Raw genomic sequence first — 19,086 nt, 5'->3', positions numbered from 1 at the left:
TCTCAGAGAGACCTTTTGTAGCAGAAGGAGTGGGCAGGTTATTTTTACCTAGTGTATAATAACATTTACTGGGCTGCTGTTCTTTTTTAATATATACTTAAGCATGATTTATAAGCTACCATTTTGTAAAACCTAATTTTATTCCAAATACTGTAGTTTAAAAGCTTCACATGATAAGTTAACATGTTTGAGAATAAAGTCCTTGGGAGTAAAATCCTGGCAATTCGAATGTAAAATCTCATTGGGTAATGTCCCGATTGACAAGACAAATCTGATACCACATCGTTTTACTTAAGCGAGTATTGAGATGCAGGTAATAGTCACTTTTTCCATCTGTCTGTCTGTGTGTCCGTTCACACTACTTGTGACCACCTTAACTCTGCAACTTTAACATAATTGGATGACATTTGGCAGGTGAATTGGATGACATTTGGCAGGTAAATTGGATGACATTTGGCAGGTGAATTGGATTACATTTGGCAGGTAAATTGGATGACATTTGGCAGGTGAATTGGATGACATTTGGCAAGTGAATTACATGTATATACGCTTTTGAATGTGTCATGTTTTCAAGTCAAATTTTGATGGAATTAGTATGCTTTTTTTTGGTTTCAGTTTGATGTTTTATAACTCTACTACCGCAGATCCTTATAACCACTAGCTCAGGAATCATTGAGCCTATTCTAATTTGGTGTGTACATTGTCAGATATGCCTTTTAAGAGTTGTCTCATCACTTTCATTTTGGAAAGAGTAATGGCACTTGACAGTAGACATTATATCTTCATATGGGATGTTATTTGTAGCTGTCAAACTCAAGAACATTTGAAGATATTCTTTTGCAGTTTGGTATGAACATTATGTCATTGACCCAAATGTGCTTTGTATAGGTTTAGTATTATCAGCTCTATGGATAGAGTTATAGCCCTTGATAATCAGCCTCTTGTCTTCACATGGTATTGTACTTTTTGTAGCCACCGTAACTCATGAATTTTTCAACATTCTGATGCAACCATTGTCTCATAGATCTAAATGTGCATTGGTCTAGTCACGTCTCAGTTATGACCGTTGCCAGCCAACTTACAATCTTTATGTGGATGTTACATGTAATCTATACAGTTCAAGAACCATTCAGCCTGTTTTCATGCAGTTTGGTAAGAGTTTTGTCCCAGAGGTGTGCACTGTGGATTTTGTATGACACTTGACTCTTTCTAGTACACAAAAACCATTTTACTTTGATTCTCCTGACAGCCTTTGTAAGTATACAGTTTTTGGATTAAATTGATTTTTAATGGGTTTTTTTCTGCTGTAAAATAGACTTTTGCAATTCTTTTTTATTTTTGAGTTGGAGTTCAGTAAAATTCTTCATGAGATATTGTGACAAAATTAATCTGTTTTCAATATATTGCAACCATTATTGACTTTGTTATAAGTAAAAAGAATGATTTAGAAATATTATGATACTCATGATGTAACTAGAGATCCATGCATGCAGAGCCAGACCACTCCATACAGAGCCAGACCACTCCATAACTTCACTTGATGAAAATACATGATGTACTGTGTGCACTATAGCAGCAATTTAACGATATTTTACATTCATCTCTCAATGGCCTCCTTTAGTTATATTACTGTCTTAATTATATTCTTAGTAACAGTTTTCATGGCAATAATCCAGAATTTGCTGACAAGCAAGGACCAAATTCAGTTGAACCTTCTTGTAGCAGACTCCTTCTTTTCTCCATCAGAGTGCAACATAACCTCATTATCTATAGTGGTTGAGTTAAGAAAAGAAAATGTTTTTGGCACTGTAGAATTAGAATTTATATAATATTAAGATCCCATTTTTAAGCATTATTTGATATTAGGCATTAATGTTATAGACTGATTTAGAGAGCAAAATGCATTTGCTTCAAAAATGTTTCGGTTGTTTTTTGTGTGTGGACTTTACCTAAATGTAATGGAACTAATGGGGACTAATATAGTCACTATATGATTCATCTCTGAAAAATAGTGGTAGGAATACCTTCAGTTGTGTTAAACTGTTGTCTTCCACCATGTTCTGTAAAGGGGGCATGTCTGTCTGCCTGGTCTTCCTGTATGTCATCCCTTGCTAGGTGTCTGTGCACTATGTATATCTGTCTGGTATAAAGATTGATTTTTCCATGAGATGCTAAAGCACATTAATATTAAGAATTAACTTCCACTGTCTCTTAAACAAAGCTCTCACAGAAATTAAAACAATGGATTTTCCCATCCATATATGAATTAGATGATAAAAATGGTATCAATAGTAAAAATTATGTCATTTTGCAAGAGTTAATTCTCATATGTGAAGCTGCCTTTTCATGCACTTGCTCTTTTGGCCCAGTGGCATATACTGTTCCAGTCATCTTGAATAATGGATTTGACCTTGGCCAAAAAATTGCATTTTCTGCATCAGTGGCAGAAAAGAGAAGGGCTAACACAGGAATGCTTTTTGAGAATTGCCAACTGGCAATTACACAAGTCAGCTCACATGGTTGATGTCCACCTCTTGACTGGTTTTACCAGTGTCAGCAGCAGCTGTGAACTAGAGAAGCTCAGCTTTCTGGCTTGTTGACAATAATCAGTTGCATGATCTGCTTCAGGAGTACATGACCCTTGTAGTGTTCAACAATACAGTGGTTGTGAACTACCTCCTCAGTCAAGAGGTCTGATCTGGGATGTTTTACACTAGTGCTTCCATTACCATAACAACAGTTAATACAAGAAACAATCCAGGCATGTCTTAATTGATTTGTTATCGAGAGCAGCCAGACGTTTGACAATGAATGGTCTCTACACCCTTTAATCTTTCATCAGAGCTACACCGCAGTTGGTCAGATAAATGTTTCTGGTTATAGATCCAGATGCCTGGGCAGTGATTGTTTTAATAGTCATTTCAGAAATGGAGTTGAGGATACACCTTCACTCCATCTATTCTGATTCATAAAGTAATTGAGAGGTTATAGGGTCATGCCTTTATCACTCACCTCATTTGAGACAAATCCTGTGTCATTCATCTCCTCAGTCTAGTAGTAGATGTTCTCAGGAAAATCATGGTATTGCCTAACCTATTTGGACATGATCCTCTTGCATGCCTGGTTCTTGTTAGAAAAAGGAGGTGAATGCTTTAAGATGGGAGTTGAATGCTTTAAGATGGGAGTTGAATGCCTTACGAAAGGAGTTGAATGCCTTAAGAAAAGAGTTGAATCATTTAAGAAAGGAGTTGAATGCTTTAAGCTTGGAGAGGATTGAAAAGGCAACAAAGTTTACCACTTTTAAAAGCATACAGCTGAAAGTGCCATGTTTTTACAGGCTGTGCAGGGACAAGAACCATGTTTCCATGCAAGACTCTATACCACAGTTAGCTTTATTTTCATAAGGCTCTTTACTGCTTCAGTGGCCTAAGTGGTTGGAGTGTCTGCCTTTGATGTGGGAGCCTAGGTTGTGGGTTTGAACCCCAACAGAATCATACCAAAGATATGAAAAATGGTACCAGCACCTGCCTCGCTTGGTGCTATTGCAATGAAAGGTTAGTGTTATGACTGGTCAGCCTGGTGTCAAGATAATGTGATTGAGTGGGACATCATGCTACATGTCTGTGGCATAATGCCCCAGTGCTAGACATCACTATAACTGTCACATAGCATAGCTATATGTCTGAAAAATTGTCACAGCAATGGTAAAATTCCAAATCACACACACATACACATGAAGCTGTTCAAAGAGAACAAGTTAGTACTGATCATTCATGTTCCATGATTGTGAGCATATTAACACATTATGGGAGAGAGGATATAAGCCATGAAAAAGACATTTCAGACTTACTGGCTGATTTCAATATAAAATGGATCTATCACTCATTTTGATACTCAGATGCAACCTCTCTTGGGTTTTGACTTGCTTCAACTCTCTAAAGTTTGAGCCCATGTCCAAAACATAGCCACTGTCATGCAGTGCCTGTTTTCTTATAGCCATATCTTTGGTCTGTAAGATAAATGAGTTTTACATGTCCCACTGGATGCCTTGAACTCCAGTTCCATTTGGATGTTCATTTGTGCTGATGATGTAGCCAGATTTCATATCAAAGAACAGTTTTCTTTCAGCAAGTTATGTGTCTTCCATCAATAAACCATTTAAGAGAGGTGGCTGTATGTGACCAAGTTTGTGCTACGTGAAATACACAAAAGGTATTCATAGTACCTGCAAGTATCTCTTCTGTGATGTTCGGGAAGCAAGACACAACTCCCCAGACCTTAACCTCTTGGAACAAAGGGTGATTTGCTCAGCATACCTTGAGATCTCGTTGGATCAGAAATGCCTAATCAGAATTCATGCTTATGAGATCAGAACCATCTCTGTAAGTGTCACTTCCAAAAGCAAAGTTTTGATTTAAAATGCTGTTGATACTATCTTCTGTCAACCTTCTCAAGCTTCTACTTTGGGATCTAACTCTGCAGAGAAGGAACTTGAATCCAGTGGATCTACAGTCAGCTGCCAAGAGGATCACCAGACCCCATTAACAACAACAACCTCATTATGGGTGAGGGCATTATACTTTTTGCTGGATTTACCTGAAATATTTGGTATGTTGTTGTTGTAGGGTTTTAATGCCATTTTTTAGCACAAGATAGGCTATACATGGCAGCCAGTATTAATGGTGGAGGAATAACCCAGGAAAACCCCAGAAAGAACCACTGACCCATGAGAAGCTTCTGGCAAGCTTTCTCACATACCCACATAGGCTGAACCCATGACTCAAATCCAGGCAGACAGAGGTGAGATGGCACTGATCCATAACAGTGAGTGCTTTAGAACACTTGGCCACTCGGGGCCCCTATTTGGTTTGTAAGGAAGAGCCACCAATTTCCTGTTACCTTTTGTAAAGTCTTTATTACTAGTTTTTTCCCTCAGCTTTGCTAACTCATTTGAATAGAGCAGTTTTGTTCCTTCACACGGCAACTTGAGTTAAAGCTCCAGTGGCCTAGTGGTTAGAGCATCTGATTCAGATGTGGGAGGTCATGGGTGTGATCCTTGCTGAGTCATACCAAAGACTTACACAAATGGTACTAACAACTGCCTCGCTTGGTGCTCAGCATTATGAGGTTAGTGTTAGGACTGGTCAGCTTGGTGTCAGGATAATGTGACAGGGTGGGACATCATGCTTCATGTCTGTGGCATAATGCCCCAGAGGTAGACATCACTTTAAACTGTCACAATGCAGACATCATAGCAATATGACTGAACTTTTTTTTAAACTACGTTAAAAATTTAAATCACACACCCACACACTCACATCACATGCAACTTGAGTTATAATATCCTCCAAAAGATGGTGTTTGGATGTTTATGAATTTCATCATCCTTCTTAAATTAATGGGATTGAATAATGTGTTTGATGGAGAAAGGACACTTTTATCTTAAATATTTTTTTCTCCAGGAATGACTTAACCAATCATATTATAATTAAGCCCCCCTAGATCTTCCAGCAAGTGCAAACATGTTCAATAATGTTGTTAATAAATGTACTGGTACTTGAAAACATCCAGTATATTGGTAGCAGCTGATCTGTGACAATGGGAGGTAATCATAATGTCATTTTGCAAGAGTTCATTTTCCATATAGCATCTTTATGATGTATAGAGTGAAGGGAATGAAATTTGCTGTCATTCTGTGAGGGCTTGATATGAGAGCTCATGGAAGTTAATTGATGTTACCAGGTAAGTTTTCTCTGAGAAACATAATTACAATAAAATTTCTTTTTTCTCCAAAGTTATGAAAGAACTATTGAATTGAAACAGAATTTCAGTAAAAGACTTTATCTTATGAAGATTCAAGTTTAGTTTCACCTATTTCTGCCATCATGAACCATGCTTTCCTCATTTAATCAACAGTGGCCAGTCAGTCATGTCATCTGAATATGTCTCATGTTTACATGATTTTTAAGAGTTAAGTTTTAGCACTTAGCCATCCAGTGAATTATAACCCACATTAACATGGTATATGTTTTGTTAGCCTTCTTTGCCAGTGTGTCATTCAATACATCAGCATATTTAATTCAAGTTTTAGTTATTTATTTAATTATTTGTTTCTTTGCAGCAGTAAATCTTTTCATTTTCCCTAATATCTTGCAGGACACCTATGATGCCTAGATATACATACGTTCAGATTAATGAGTTTTGTATAATCAGAAGATATATAATTTTAAATAACCAATTCCCAGTAAATTGAATTAAAAAGGTTGGATGAACCTGTTTGAGGATATTAGTTGTATTTTTGAGGATATGAGGATGTTGTTGATGGTCTTGTTGTGCAGAGTGACTAGTGACATGTCATATTTGTGTCAGTAAATCCTCAAATTATGAACACAAGTCTTATCCCCATTTTAGTACACTTTTGGGAATATTTTTTTTAAATAGCCAGAAATGTAATTAACTTTGACACTCTTTCATGTTTGTAGTCATCAAGTCACAGTGACAACTAAAGTTTTTGGCAGTATATTGTGGATTTTACTGCTAAAATCCAACATCTATCCAATCAGAAAGCATGTTGCATTAAACATTCATTCTTTCAGAAAGCATATGGCATTGGTCCAGTCAGAAGCACATTGCAATAAACATTCAATCAGAAAGCATATGGCATTTGTCCAATTTGAAAGCAGATTGCATCTGATAGTTGAATAAAGAACATTATATTTTATATTTGACCAGTCAGGAAGAACATTACATTTGTCATTTGACCATTCAGAAACAACTTTATATTTGCAGCTGTGTTAGCATTTTTTTAAAATATGTATTTCCAGGTGAAGAAGGTGGAGCAGCCAGTCAGACACCTGGTGGATGGGGCTCGTATCTACATCGATGGTCTGGGCTGACTTAAATGATGATCTGTATGAAGATGGAAAACCTGTCATCCACTATCATTGTCACCAGTGTTTGTCATTTCAATACCATTGACCACTGGTGTTATGTGTGTAGTTGAGTCAAGTCACAACCCAATTAATTCTTTTAGTAGGCAATTCATTTATGTACCATTTTGATAACTCAGTATGTTGATGGTACATGTGAACAATGTTATGTGCTTCTAGAGTGGTGGAAAATGTGTTCATTTTCAGTGGTTTGTTGGCATTATATTGTCAGCAATACATTTTTAAAATAAAAAATTCCTGGAGATGGTCCTTCTGAATTGGAATCCATACTGCATTCAATGCATTCAATGTTTTTAGGGCCATTTTGAAGCAGAATGACAAAATTAGATGAATTTGTTGGAATTTGAGTGCTTGGTATTCATATAGTGGAGTTGATACATAAGTTTCATTTAAAAGGATTTTTAATTTATATGCATGATTTCTTCAAATTTGAATGTAAAACTCAAAAGATGGGTCTCGATACTTAGCTCTGTTAATAATTGCATAAAAAAATTAGCACTGGTGCAGTTTGATCTGGATTTCACCACAGGGTCTTTATTTAACTCAGCATTTGGACACACAAAACATTTCCAGGAAATATTAATCTTTCAAATAACAGTGAGTCAGTTTCATGTTGAGATTTATCAGAGGGTACCTTTCCATTAAATGCTTGTCATTCTAGTTTTTCTGTGGTAATTTTTGCGACAGTTGATACATGTGGGTTTTTTGTGGGATTTTGGATATTTCTTTTTGAAACAAAGTATTTTTCTTTTGAGGTGGATATTATTGATTAGAGAAAGTTTACCTTCATTGTTTGATTTCCATATCAGTAGCCTTTTTGAGAAGATGAGACAACTCTTAGATATCTGTAGTGACTATTCATTTTTATCAAAGTGGCGCTATGCAAGTTTTGTACCAAGATTTCTTACAATTAGCTTTTTAAAAATTGCAATTTTGAAATGGCTCAATACATAAAAGTGACCTTCTTTAGTTTCCATCAGCAGTTGAGTGTTTATCGTAATATTTTCAGGACATATAGACTCATAGACTCACCTCACCAATATCTTTCTTAAGCTTTAACTGCGTATTACATTTAGTATTGTTGTAGAACATATTAACTTTATAATCCAGGTAGTAGTGTTGGGGGACATATTACTACAGCTATTTACTATGCATAAGTTTCACAATTGGTATTGCAAAGTCTTTGATTTTTAAGATAACATTGTTTGTACAGTATGGTACAATTAGTTGCAAAAGACAATGACCCAAATTAGCAATCCTGTGAAAGAAAATGATAAAGTCAGTGAAAAGTATGCAAGACCTTTGGCAATTATTGGCAATTTACCTGAATCAGCTGTGCATGTAGTTTGTTGTGAAAAACCAATGTGATCAACATAATTGAGTCATACTGAAAAGATTCATGCACCCAAATTCAAATTTTTGTGCAGCTTTTTGATCAACAACCTTTATAAATTAGATGAATTTTTAAATACTCATTCAGCTATTATTTTATGGTCAATTAGTGGCATTAGATTTTTTCCAGTACTACTGGGCAATAGGTATTCATTTAAATTAAGATCAACACAAGAAAATGCACACCAAGTCTATACAGTTGGACCCTTATCTATGTGAAAATATTTATATATATAAAGTATTCCAACATTCCAATGCTCACATCCTTAAGCAAATGGAATAGGCCATGTTCTGTGGGGACATTATTTGTTTGCAGTCCCCGTCTGTGGCAACATATGTGCTTGCATGCCCTGGCAAGCAAATGGATTAGGCCATGTTATGTGAAGAAATATGTGTCTGCAGTTCATTTTCAATGGGGACATATGTGCTTGCAGTTCATTTTCATTGGGGACATATGTGCTTGCAAGCCCTGTTCTATGAAGAGATGTGTCTGCAGGCTATTTTCAATGGGGACATGATGTGTTTTCAGGCCCTGTCCTTTGGGGACATGATGTGTTCATGAGCCCTGTCCTGTGTTGGCAGGCTTTGTCTGTGGGGACATGTGTTTGTAGGCCCTGTCTTTGGGGACATTTTGTGTTGGCAGGCTTTGTCTGTGTGGACATATGTTGGCAGGTTCTGTCTGTGGGGACATTTTGTGTTTGCAGACCATGTTCTGTGGAGATGTGTTTACAGGCCTTGTATTCTTGAGCATGAAACTCAAGTTCAGGCTTGAAGTCTGTAAAGCTCGATGCCTTTAGCTTCAGTTTGAAAGAGAGCAAGTCATATGTCTTTTAAGATGTTCTAAACTTTGGTTTCTCACCAGCATGCTAAGCCTGTCTTAGTATCTCATGCTAGGCTTGTCTTAGTATCTCCCGAAGAAAGGCAATTAGCTCCCATTTCCTGCTGATGATGCTATAGACATTAATGTGTAAAAAGTGTCATTAAAACCAACTGGCCATCCAACAAACAAAGTTCAGTTACATGGGCATATTCCATGCTTGATTTGCGATTTTTAGCTTGAGCAAGAGTTTAATGCTCAAAAACGTTTTTTGAATGAAGAGCCAGTACTGGGTCTACACTGTGTGCAGTTTTTGCAAATATGGGGCCAGTTCTGGGTCTACACTGTGTGCAGTTTTGCAAATATGGGGCCAGTTCTGGGTCTACACTGTGTGCAGTTTTTGCAAATTTGGATCCAGTTCTCGTCTACACTGTGTGCAGTTTTTGCGAATATGGGGCCAGTTCTGGGTCTACACTGTGAATGGTTGTTGCGAATATGGGGCCAGTTCTGGGTCTACACTGTGAATGGTTGTTGAGAATATGGGGCCAACTATGGGACTTCATTGTGTTCATTTGTTGAGAAGAATATGGTCATCTTTTGGGTCTGCACTTTAGACAGTTTTTAAGAATACAGGTCTGATCTGGGTCTACAGGGACTTCTGTTGATATGAATGTGGTGGCAGATCTGGATCTACATTGAGTACAGTTGTTGAGAATATGGTTCCATCTCTGGGTCTACACTGTGTTCAGTTGTTTAGAATATGGTTCCATCTCTGGGTCTACACTGTGTTCAGTTTAGAATATGGGGCCACCTATGGTTCTGCAGTGTCTGCAGGTGTTGAGAATATGGGGGCAGATCTGAGTCTGCACTGTGTGCCGTTGTTGAGCATATGGACACTTTTGGGTTTACAGTGTCTACCATTGTTGAGAATATAGGTTCAAATCTGGGTCTGCATTGTAAGCAGTTGTTGAAGGGCAGATCTGGGTCTATACTGTGTGCAGTTGTTGAAGGGCAGATCTGGGTCTATACTGTGTGCAGTTGTTGAAGGGCAGATCTGGGTCTATACTGTGTGCAGTTGTTGAAGGGCAGATCTGGGTCTATACTGTGTGCAGTTGTTGAAGGGCAGATCTGGGTCTATACTGTGTGCAGTTGTTGAAGGGCAGATCTGGGTCTATACTGTGTGCAGTTGTTGAAGGGCAGATCTGGGGCTATACTGTGTGCAGTTGTTGAAGGGCAGATCTGGGGCTATACTATGTACCATTGAGTCATAAGTAAGTGAGATCTTGCATATCCACATTTTTTAAATTAAAAAGCATGTTTCAAGGAGAGCCTTTGAATTCTGACAAAAAATAATATTTTTGATTCAAGAATTTTCATTCCTGAACTCAGTTAATATTCTTATGTCCAGTACTGTACACTCTACATTCCACACACACATAAAGATGCATTCCATTTATTGTTATGACAAGCTGTACCTGAAAATATGTGATTTGGAATTTGTTCTGCGTGAGATTGATATCCTTCATTTTTGTAAAGTACATTTTATATATACTTACCATTACAAGACAGCTATCTCTGAGAATTATATGATAGAATGAACTTTGCATGAGACCTTAGGAACAAGGGAACAAGGTTAAAGTTTTTCATTTGCAGGCATTTCTCCAAACCTGTTCTGTGACATGTTTGCTCACTACTGACCTTGGAGTCAAGGTCTCAGTCATTGAAAATTTGTGTTAAGATTTTGGTTCACATTTTTTTGCATGCATGCATTTCCTAAATCCAGAGATCATATCTGGCATGAGTTATTATGTAACAAAGACAGTTCATTCTGTGTTGTATTTACTCACACCAGTGGCCTTTTAGTCAAGGTCAATCATAAAAATTTGTGTTCAGTTTTAATTTGCTTTTATTTCCTACAACCCTTGATTGATTTTCTTCATACTTGGCATGAATCATTTTGAAGCTAAAATAATTCATTACGTAACATTGTTGCCCAACTTTTTGACCTTGAGTTAGCACTTTTGCAGGAATGCTTTGATCGTTGGCTTCAATGCAGTCCCTCACCATGTTAAATTAGGGATACAAATTATCAGTACTCTAATTAAGCATGGTATCATTATGAGAAAAATAATACTTAATACTTAATCTAGTCCATGTGAAATTACAGAAAATTATGACAATAATGGAGTAAAATCAATACTTGGTTAGTTGTGATCATCTATTGCTGTAAATAGTTTAAGTAGATTTACAAGACTTTATAACAAATACATGGCCTAGAATTTAATGTCTGTTTAGAATGCATATTAAGTACATGTAAATGAGATGTATGTGTATTTGTACATATTATTGTTAAACTTGTTTGTAGCTATATTTCTTTGTATGCTTATTGTTTTTTTTCATGATTTTGTTTGTCTTTACAGAATAAAAATTGTCAATCCACACATACTGTTGCTATTACAGAACATTTTCTATCAAGAATTTCAGCCATGAGGCTTGATATACAAGTGTTTGTCCTGCTTGGATATAAGTAGAGGTGTGTTGAAGTGTGTTCTCTATACAGGCTTTATTGCAGAAGAAGAGTCTCTGAGTACAGTCTACATCAGAGGTGGGCAAACTTTCCAGTGCAAGTGCCGCATACACAAATTTAAACCTTGTCGCGGGCCGCATAGTTCATTAAGTAAAATAATTAATATTTGAAATATCAATAACAAAAGGTTTTTCTAAATAACATCTAATTAATTTTCAGTTGTTAATATGTTGTTAATATTTGAAACCTTAAATGTAAACTTCAAAAGAAGCACATTTATTTGATAAACAGAGTTACATAAACAGAGTCAATGCGAATGATGACTAGGCCGCATGAAAAGCCTTGGCGGGCCACATGAAAACCCTTGGCTGGCCGCATGCAGCCCACAGGCTGTAGTTTGGTCACCCCTGGTCTACATATAACATAATTTGTGTTCTCAATACAGGCTTTCTTATACAAGAAGGATGGTCTCTCAGTACAGGCTTTGTATAGAAGATGGTTTAGTCTGTTAATACCAGCTTTACTGTATTTCTGTGATATTTCTTAATCCATCATTGGAATATTTAAGAAAGCAAAGAAAGGCTCATAGAACAGTCACCTGTTAATTCAGTTTTGTTCATAGAGTACATTTTGTAAAATGGATTTTGTATTTGCTTCAACCCCAAATTCAAAGCAATCCATGAAGATGTGTAGACAACACTAGAACCCCTTTCACATCCATGAATTGAAATTCAGTAGAACCTGCCCTGAGCGATGATCTCTTTTGCCAAAAACTCAGTCTTTCAAGACAGGCAATCTTTATAGCAGGTGTTTTCAAGACAGGTTTGGCTGTCTGACTACTTGTCAATTTTTGCAACTCCATGTAAATTGATACGGAAAATGAATTCATATTTTACATTGATATGCAAATATATTGTCTGCACGAGAAGTTTTCCTTAGTTCGCATATATTGGGAGCCATGGTAGCTTGGTAGAGCATGTTTGAAATTTGCCCAGGCAAGCCCTGGTTAGTTGCTTTGGTTTCCTTGGGGAAAGACACTAACCTCCCATTTTATTTTGCATGTTATAGCTATTAACCTGTTGCAAATACAGTTAAAACTGTCAGAAAGCAAACATTGGCTTGCCTATTTACCTATATCAGCATATATAATACAGTTTTTAATGTGAATTTTGTATAGATTCCATTATGTTGTTATTTTGTTACCATATTAAAATGTTAGTTACACTGATTAACATACTAGTATTTTATCAAAGGAAAATTGAAATTGACATTGTTTCCAAATATATACATACTATATTTAAGGGAGCTATCAAATTATCTCATACAAGTTTCAGAATTGTCTGGAAAACATTCTTTATTATGTTTAAGAATCATTTTGACAGATGCCCTTTATGATATTTTGGAAACATTCTGTTTTTTTCCTTCACACAGTATCAAAGTTCATGAATCACCATAACCAAGATAATGACTCATATTTCATTAATAAACCGATTTCAGTAAACAAAAATTATATTGCTGTTGAAAATTTTGCAAATCCATTGGAGATATAATTTCAATTAATAGTGAATATCATACAATATGGATGAAAAATAAGTTAATAAATATTGAACTGTCCGGGTGTCTAACCATTAGTACAGCAGGTGTCATTATGTATTCTGGTGGCCTAGTGGTTAGAGCTTCCGCCTTGGATGTGGGAGGTCGTGGGTTCAATCTTGGCAGAGTCATGCCAGAGACTTACAAAAAAAGTACTAACAGCTCAATGGATCACATGTTATTTGAGAAAAGACTGTAATGGATCACGTTATTTAAGACAAGACTTTAATGGTCCAGGATCACATTATTTGAGACAAGACTAATAGATCACATGTTATTTGAGAAAAGACTAATGGATCACATGTTATTTGAGAAAAGACTGTAATGGATCACATGTTATTTGAGAAAAGACTAATGGATCACATGTTATTTGAGACAAGACTGTAATGGATCACATGTTATTTGAGACAAGACTGTAATGGATCACATGTTATTTGAGAAAAGACTGTAATGGATCACATGTTATTTGAGAAAAGACTAATGGATCACATATTATTTGAGACAAGACTGTAATGGATCACATGTTATTTGAGACAAGACTGTAATGGATCACATGTTATTTGAAACAAGACTGGCTAGCATGTCATTGTAATTTAGAATAAAGAGAAATAGACTGACAGTTGGTGCAGTGTCAGGATTTGTTAATTTCTTTTTCTGTTAACAACTGTTAACTAAACTACTAATTGTTTGTCACAGTGTATAGTTTAGGTTGTGTTAAGTTTGATTTTCTTTAATATATTTTGCTTGAATTTAACAGCATCCATGTAATAGAAATATCATAGTTGTTATGATATTAAAATAATATGTAATGTAATAGGAGTACAAGTGTCTTTGTGATCATCATAAAGATGAAACAAACTTGTCTTCAAATTAAAAATAAAATGAAACAAACTTGTCTTCAAATTTAAAATAAAATGAAACAAACTTGTCTTCAAATTTAAAATAATATGATCATCCAGTAGGTCCATTCCTCTATTGCTAACAAATGGACAAAATGACTGACTACCCATGTCAGACAGATTGCTTTAAAAATATATTTCAAGCTTGGGTCAGTATATGAAACCATTTTGTCCATTTTCAGAAAGTCATTGTTAACAAGGTGAGAAAATTCAGGTAGTCATAATTAACAAGATGAGAAAATTCAGGTAATCATAATTAACAAGGTGAGAAAATTCAGTTAGTCCCAGTTAACAAGATGATATTCAGGAAGTAATAGTTAATAAGATGAGAAAAATCGTATTTCACTTGTATTGGTGTGAAAAGAAGTTCTTTTGGGATATTATGCCTGCAATAGGTGTGAAAAGAAGTTCTTTTGGGATATTTTGCCTGCAGGAGGTGTGATAAGGAGTTCTTTTGGGATATTTTTCCTGTAGGTTGTGTGAAAAGTTCTTTTGGGATATTTTTCCTGTAGGTTGTGTGAAAAGTTCTTTTGGGATATTTTGCCTGCAGGAGGTGTGAAAAGGAGTTCTTTTGGGATATTTTGCCTGCAGGGGGTGTGAAAAGGAGTTCTTTGGGGGATATTTTGCCATTGAACTTATCTTTTGATCTATAAAGATCTATCTGATATTTGATTTCTAATGTAAAATAATGGTATTTTTTTCTGAATATCTTTCAGATTACCTTCTTATCAATATTTTGAATTAACACATTCGTAATTTACTTTTGTGAGTTAGCTTCAGTCATGATTGTTTTATGAACGGAAGGTAAATATGTAATAGATGTACATTTGAATGACAGTAAGAAATAATGACAAGGATATAAATATAGTGTGACAGTAACTGGAACAAATTTTAGATTGTATTTGTCTTACTGTGAAAAATCCTACAGTGAAAAAATATTCTAAGTTAGAGTCAGTCATTTTGAAGATTGCATTGCTCAGACAGAACTGTAATGTAAGGCTTTTAACAATATTTGCCAATCATGGCATGGATACATTTTGCATATTGTCATGACATCTCAACTTAAGGGATTAAAAAGTAATAATCTTTAAAGCAGACATTTTTATAAGACGATTTGTCATTCAAGCACTAGTAAATACATTTGATTTTATTATTGGGTTATGTTTTATTTTTTTCTTTATGAGCATTTAGCATATAAGCAGTTATTTTTGTGTTGTATGCCTAGTTATGTATGTGTATATTTGTACAGAAAATGTTTATGTCATTAACTGAGTTCAATTAGTAATTTAGACATTCTTTATTATTCTTAGTTTGACTAATTAACAACAATTTCTTTGTTGCATGGAAATCTGTGATAAACGTATTATTAGAAATTATTCTTTCTTTCAGCCTTGTTAAGTCAGATTGATATCAAAATGAAATTTACTTTGTTATTTTTGTTTTAAAATACTGCATTGTTTGTGATCATTGTACATGTATAATGTAACTAAGAGTTATTGTTCAGGCTAGTAGAATTGATAGGTAAAAGCTTAGACAGCATAAAATGCCATATATATATATATATATATATATATACACACACACATATATATATATATACACACATATATATAGTGCAGTTTGCCTAGAGCTACACATTATTGTATGCCTGTATTATTTTAATCAAAGGGAGGCAAAGGTTGATTGTTTGTTATTAGTTGAATGCCATTTTTCAGCACATGATAGGCTATACATGGCAGCCAGTATATTTGGTGGAGCAAGAACTGGGCAAACCCAGGGAAGAACCATTGACCTATGGAAAGCTACTAGCAAGCCTTCTCACATACCCACATTGGACGAGCCAGAAACTCCAACCCATTTGGACAAGGGTGATATGTCAGTGATCTGTAACGAGTACATTAGACCACTCATCCACTTGGGGCATTGGAGTGAATAGATCATTTATTATTATAAGATTTTTGTGTTAAATATACATAGTGTGAACAAAATACTGTCAAATTGCATTGCAGTTTAAACAAAAGGCAACTTAATCACGTTACTTTTTGTGCCTTTTTTTTCTTTATTTGCAGCATTAATAAACATGAAGTTCGGTAAGTTTATTTACAGTCAGCCACAGTCATATAGTAAGTCTTTGTTGTTGTATGTGGTATGTAATGTCTGGCCACATCTTTGAATAGCATTTCAATACCATTTATTGGCTTCGGCATCAAATGCAGCTTTTAATTTTTTAATATTTCAAGAGTTTTCTGAGTGATTTCAACTTCACCACTGATTCTGTATGTGCCTGTAGAAGATTTGGATTTTATTTCTAGCAGGCTAAAACTATCTTCTGCCTACCTGCTCCAAAACTGATGATTAATGTAGTTTCTATTGGTATGCAAGTTTAGGATCACAGATCTCAGGAAAATACCATGAAGCACATCATTTTTACTGTTCATAAAGTTTGTGCTGACTCCAGTTGAAAAGTACATGTGTTGTGTTCTGGGTCTTTTAGTGCACAAAAGTTTTATTTGCTCAAACATGAAGTCTACGGAAAATGAATTAGTGGTGTGATCCCTTTGATAGCACAGTGAATAATTAGAGCATGCATTTGGGGGAGGGGATTTAAAACCTGGGTGGTCATTAAATTTATTGACTCATAATGTGTTATGTATCATCTAGGGACCTCCATTTTGTCATGGGTATCACGCTGTATTTTTGGGACGTTTTCTCATACGTGTCACTACATATCATATAGAGACCTCTGTCTTGTGATATGCGTCATCTTACATTTCATATAGTGATATCAGTATTGTGATATGTGTCACTACATATCATACAGGGAACTCTGTATTATATGTGTCACACTACGTATCATATAGAGACCTCTGTATTGTTATATGTATCATCTTACATTTCATATAGTGATCACATTTTTGAAATGTGTCACTAAATGCCATATAGGGACCTCTGCATTGTGATCTGTGTCACTACATATCTGACCGGACTGTGGCCTAGTGGTTTGAGCATCTGCCTCGAATGCGAGAGGTCGCAGGTTCGAACCCTGGCTGAGTCACACCAAAGACATAAAAAATGGTACTAAGAGCTGCCACGCTAGGCACTCAGTATTCAAAGGTTAATGTTAGCACTGGTCGGCCTGGTGTCAGGATAATGTGAATGGGTGGGACATGATGCTACATGTCTGCGGCATGATGTCCCAGTGCTAGACCTAACTATAAACTGTCACACTGCAGACATCGTAACGATATGCCTGAATAATGGTTAAAGCTAATTCAAATCATACACACACTTCATGTATTGTGATATGTCACTATATATCACTGTGTATCATATAGGGACCTCCGTATTGTGATATGTATCAAATATATCACACAGTGGCCTCTATTTTTATTATATATATATATATATATATATATATATATCACACAGGGACCTCTGTATTTTGATATTATCAACTACACATCATATTGGGACATCTGTATTGTGAAATGTATCACATTATGTGTGATATAAATCATCTGTATTGTGATGTTATCACACTGTATGTCATATAGAGACCTCTATATTGAGGTATCTACCACACTACCTATCATATAGGCTTCTTCCCTGGGCTCTACCGAGTTCTTTCTCTACCAGATAAAATGGCCGCTGAAAATGGCATTAAACCCAAAACAGCTACATATCATACGGGACCTCAGTACCATGATTATTGTCAAACTACAAATCATATAGGGACCTCTGTATTGTGATATTATCACACTACATATCGTATAGGGACCTATGTATTGTGATGTTATCACACTACATGTCATACAGGGACCTCTGTATTGTGATATTATCACACTACATATCATATAGGGACCTCTATATTGTGATATTATCACACGACATGCCATATAGGGGCAACTGAATTGTGATGTTATCACACTACATATCATATAGGGACCTCTATACAAATTGTGATGTTATTACACCACATGTCATGCAGGGGAATCTGTATTGTGATGTTATCACACTACATGTCATATATGGACCTCTATATTGTGATATGTATCATATTTGACATCAGTAACAATACACAGGTTAACCACTGATTTATGCAAGATAAATATTAACATCCATGAGTAGATGTTATAATTTCATTTCTAAATTTGTTGTTTGTCTTTACTGATTTTGAGAAGTGAACCAATTCTCCACTGAAACATAAGTATCAAAATAATAATATCAAAAAAAAATAAACTTGTTCTGAACAAGACTTTAACATTCTGGGAAAGTGTGCTGATTTTGTTATTGTTGTAATATATATTGGTCTTAAATTGTGGGCAATAAATAGTACAATATGACTGTATTACACTGTTTTTGGAGTTCTTATATTTCGAAGTTTGCAAATAGATGTGCCACATTTATATCATTATATAATGCATTCAGGACTGTCAACATTTTAAAACATGACAACAAAACTCAGTTTCCGTCTTCCTTCTGCGCCTTGTCATAGATTTAATACCGTATTGTATAAATTCTCGAGTTCTGATTGTCTTTCACCAGAGATCTACTTTAGTGTTTATGCATATCCACCTTGACCAGAACGTTGTCAGTGTGCCAGCAAGTCACGTGATGTTCACACCTTTATTGGCATTAGTATTGGTAGGTGGTCCAATAGCATCGACATGTGTAAGGATTTGAGTGACAAACAGCCATATGTTTATTAATACAAAGAGCTGTGTTTGTTTTTAAAGTTCATGGGACACTTGACTGATTTCACCAGTACTGGCTCTAGTTATGCTGATCGCATGAAATTAAACGCTTTAAATTGGCTGAAGATTACCATGTTAATTGTTACGTGTTTAAAACATGAATTGCGATTCAAGTCGTACATGATGCGTCTTTGCGAAAAATGGAAGTAAAATC

The 19,086-nt window shown here is 35.5% G+C and overlaps 1 protein-coding gene across 1 annotated transcript in view; it reads left to right on the top strand.

Annotated features, from left to right (window-relative positions):
* Positions 1–18,526, top strand: part of LOC149800143 (uncharacterized) — a 154,357-nt gene extending 135,831 nt beyond the window's left edge. Inside the window, exon 29 of the mRNA XM_089959742.1 lies at positions 6,825–18,526. Within this exon, the coding sequence (XP_089815868.1) occupies positions 6,825–6,901 (77 nt within the window). The 3' untranslated portion in view covers positions 6,902–18,526. The remainder of the gene's footprint in view (positions 1–6,824) is intronic.
* Positions 18,527–19,086: the final 560 nt, after the last annotated feature.

This window comes from Sinohyriopsis cumingii, chromosome 5 (genome assembly GCF_028554795.1).
Source record: "Sinohyriopsis cumingii isolate HCF-2022 chromosome 5, ASM2855479v2, whole genome shotgun sequence".
Classification (NCBI taxonomy): domain Eukaryota; kingdom Metazoa; phylum Mollusca; class Bivalvia; order Unionida; family Unionidae; genus Sinohyriopsis; species Sinohyriopsis cumingii.
The sequence above is the reverse complement of the archived record's forward strand: the minus strand, read 5'-3'. Positions and strand labels throughout refer to the sequence as shown.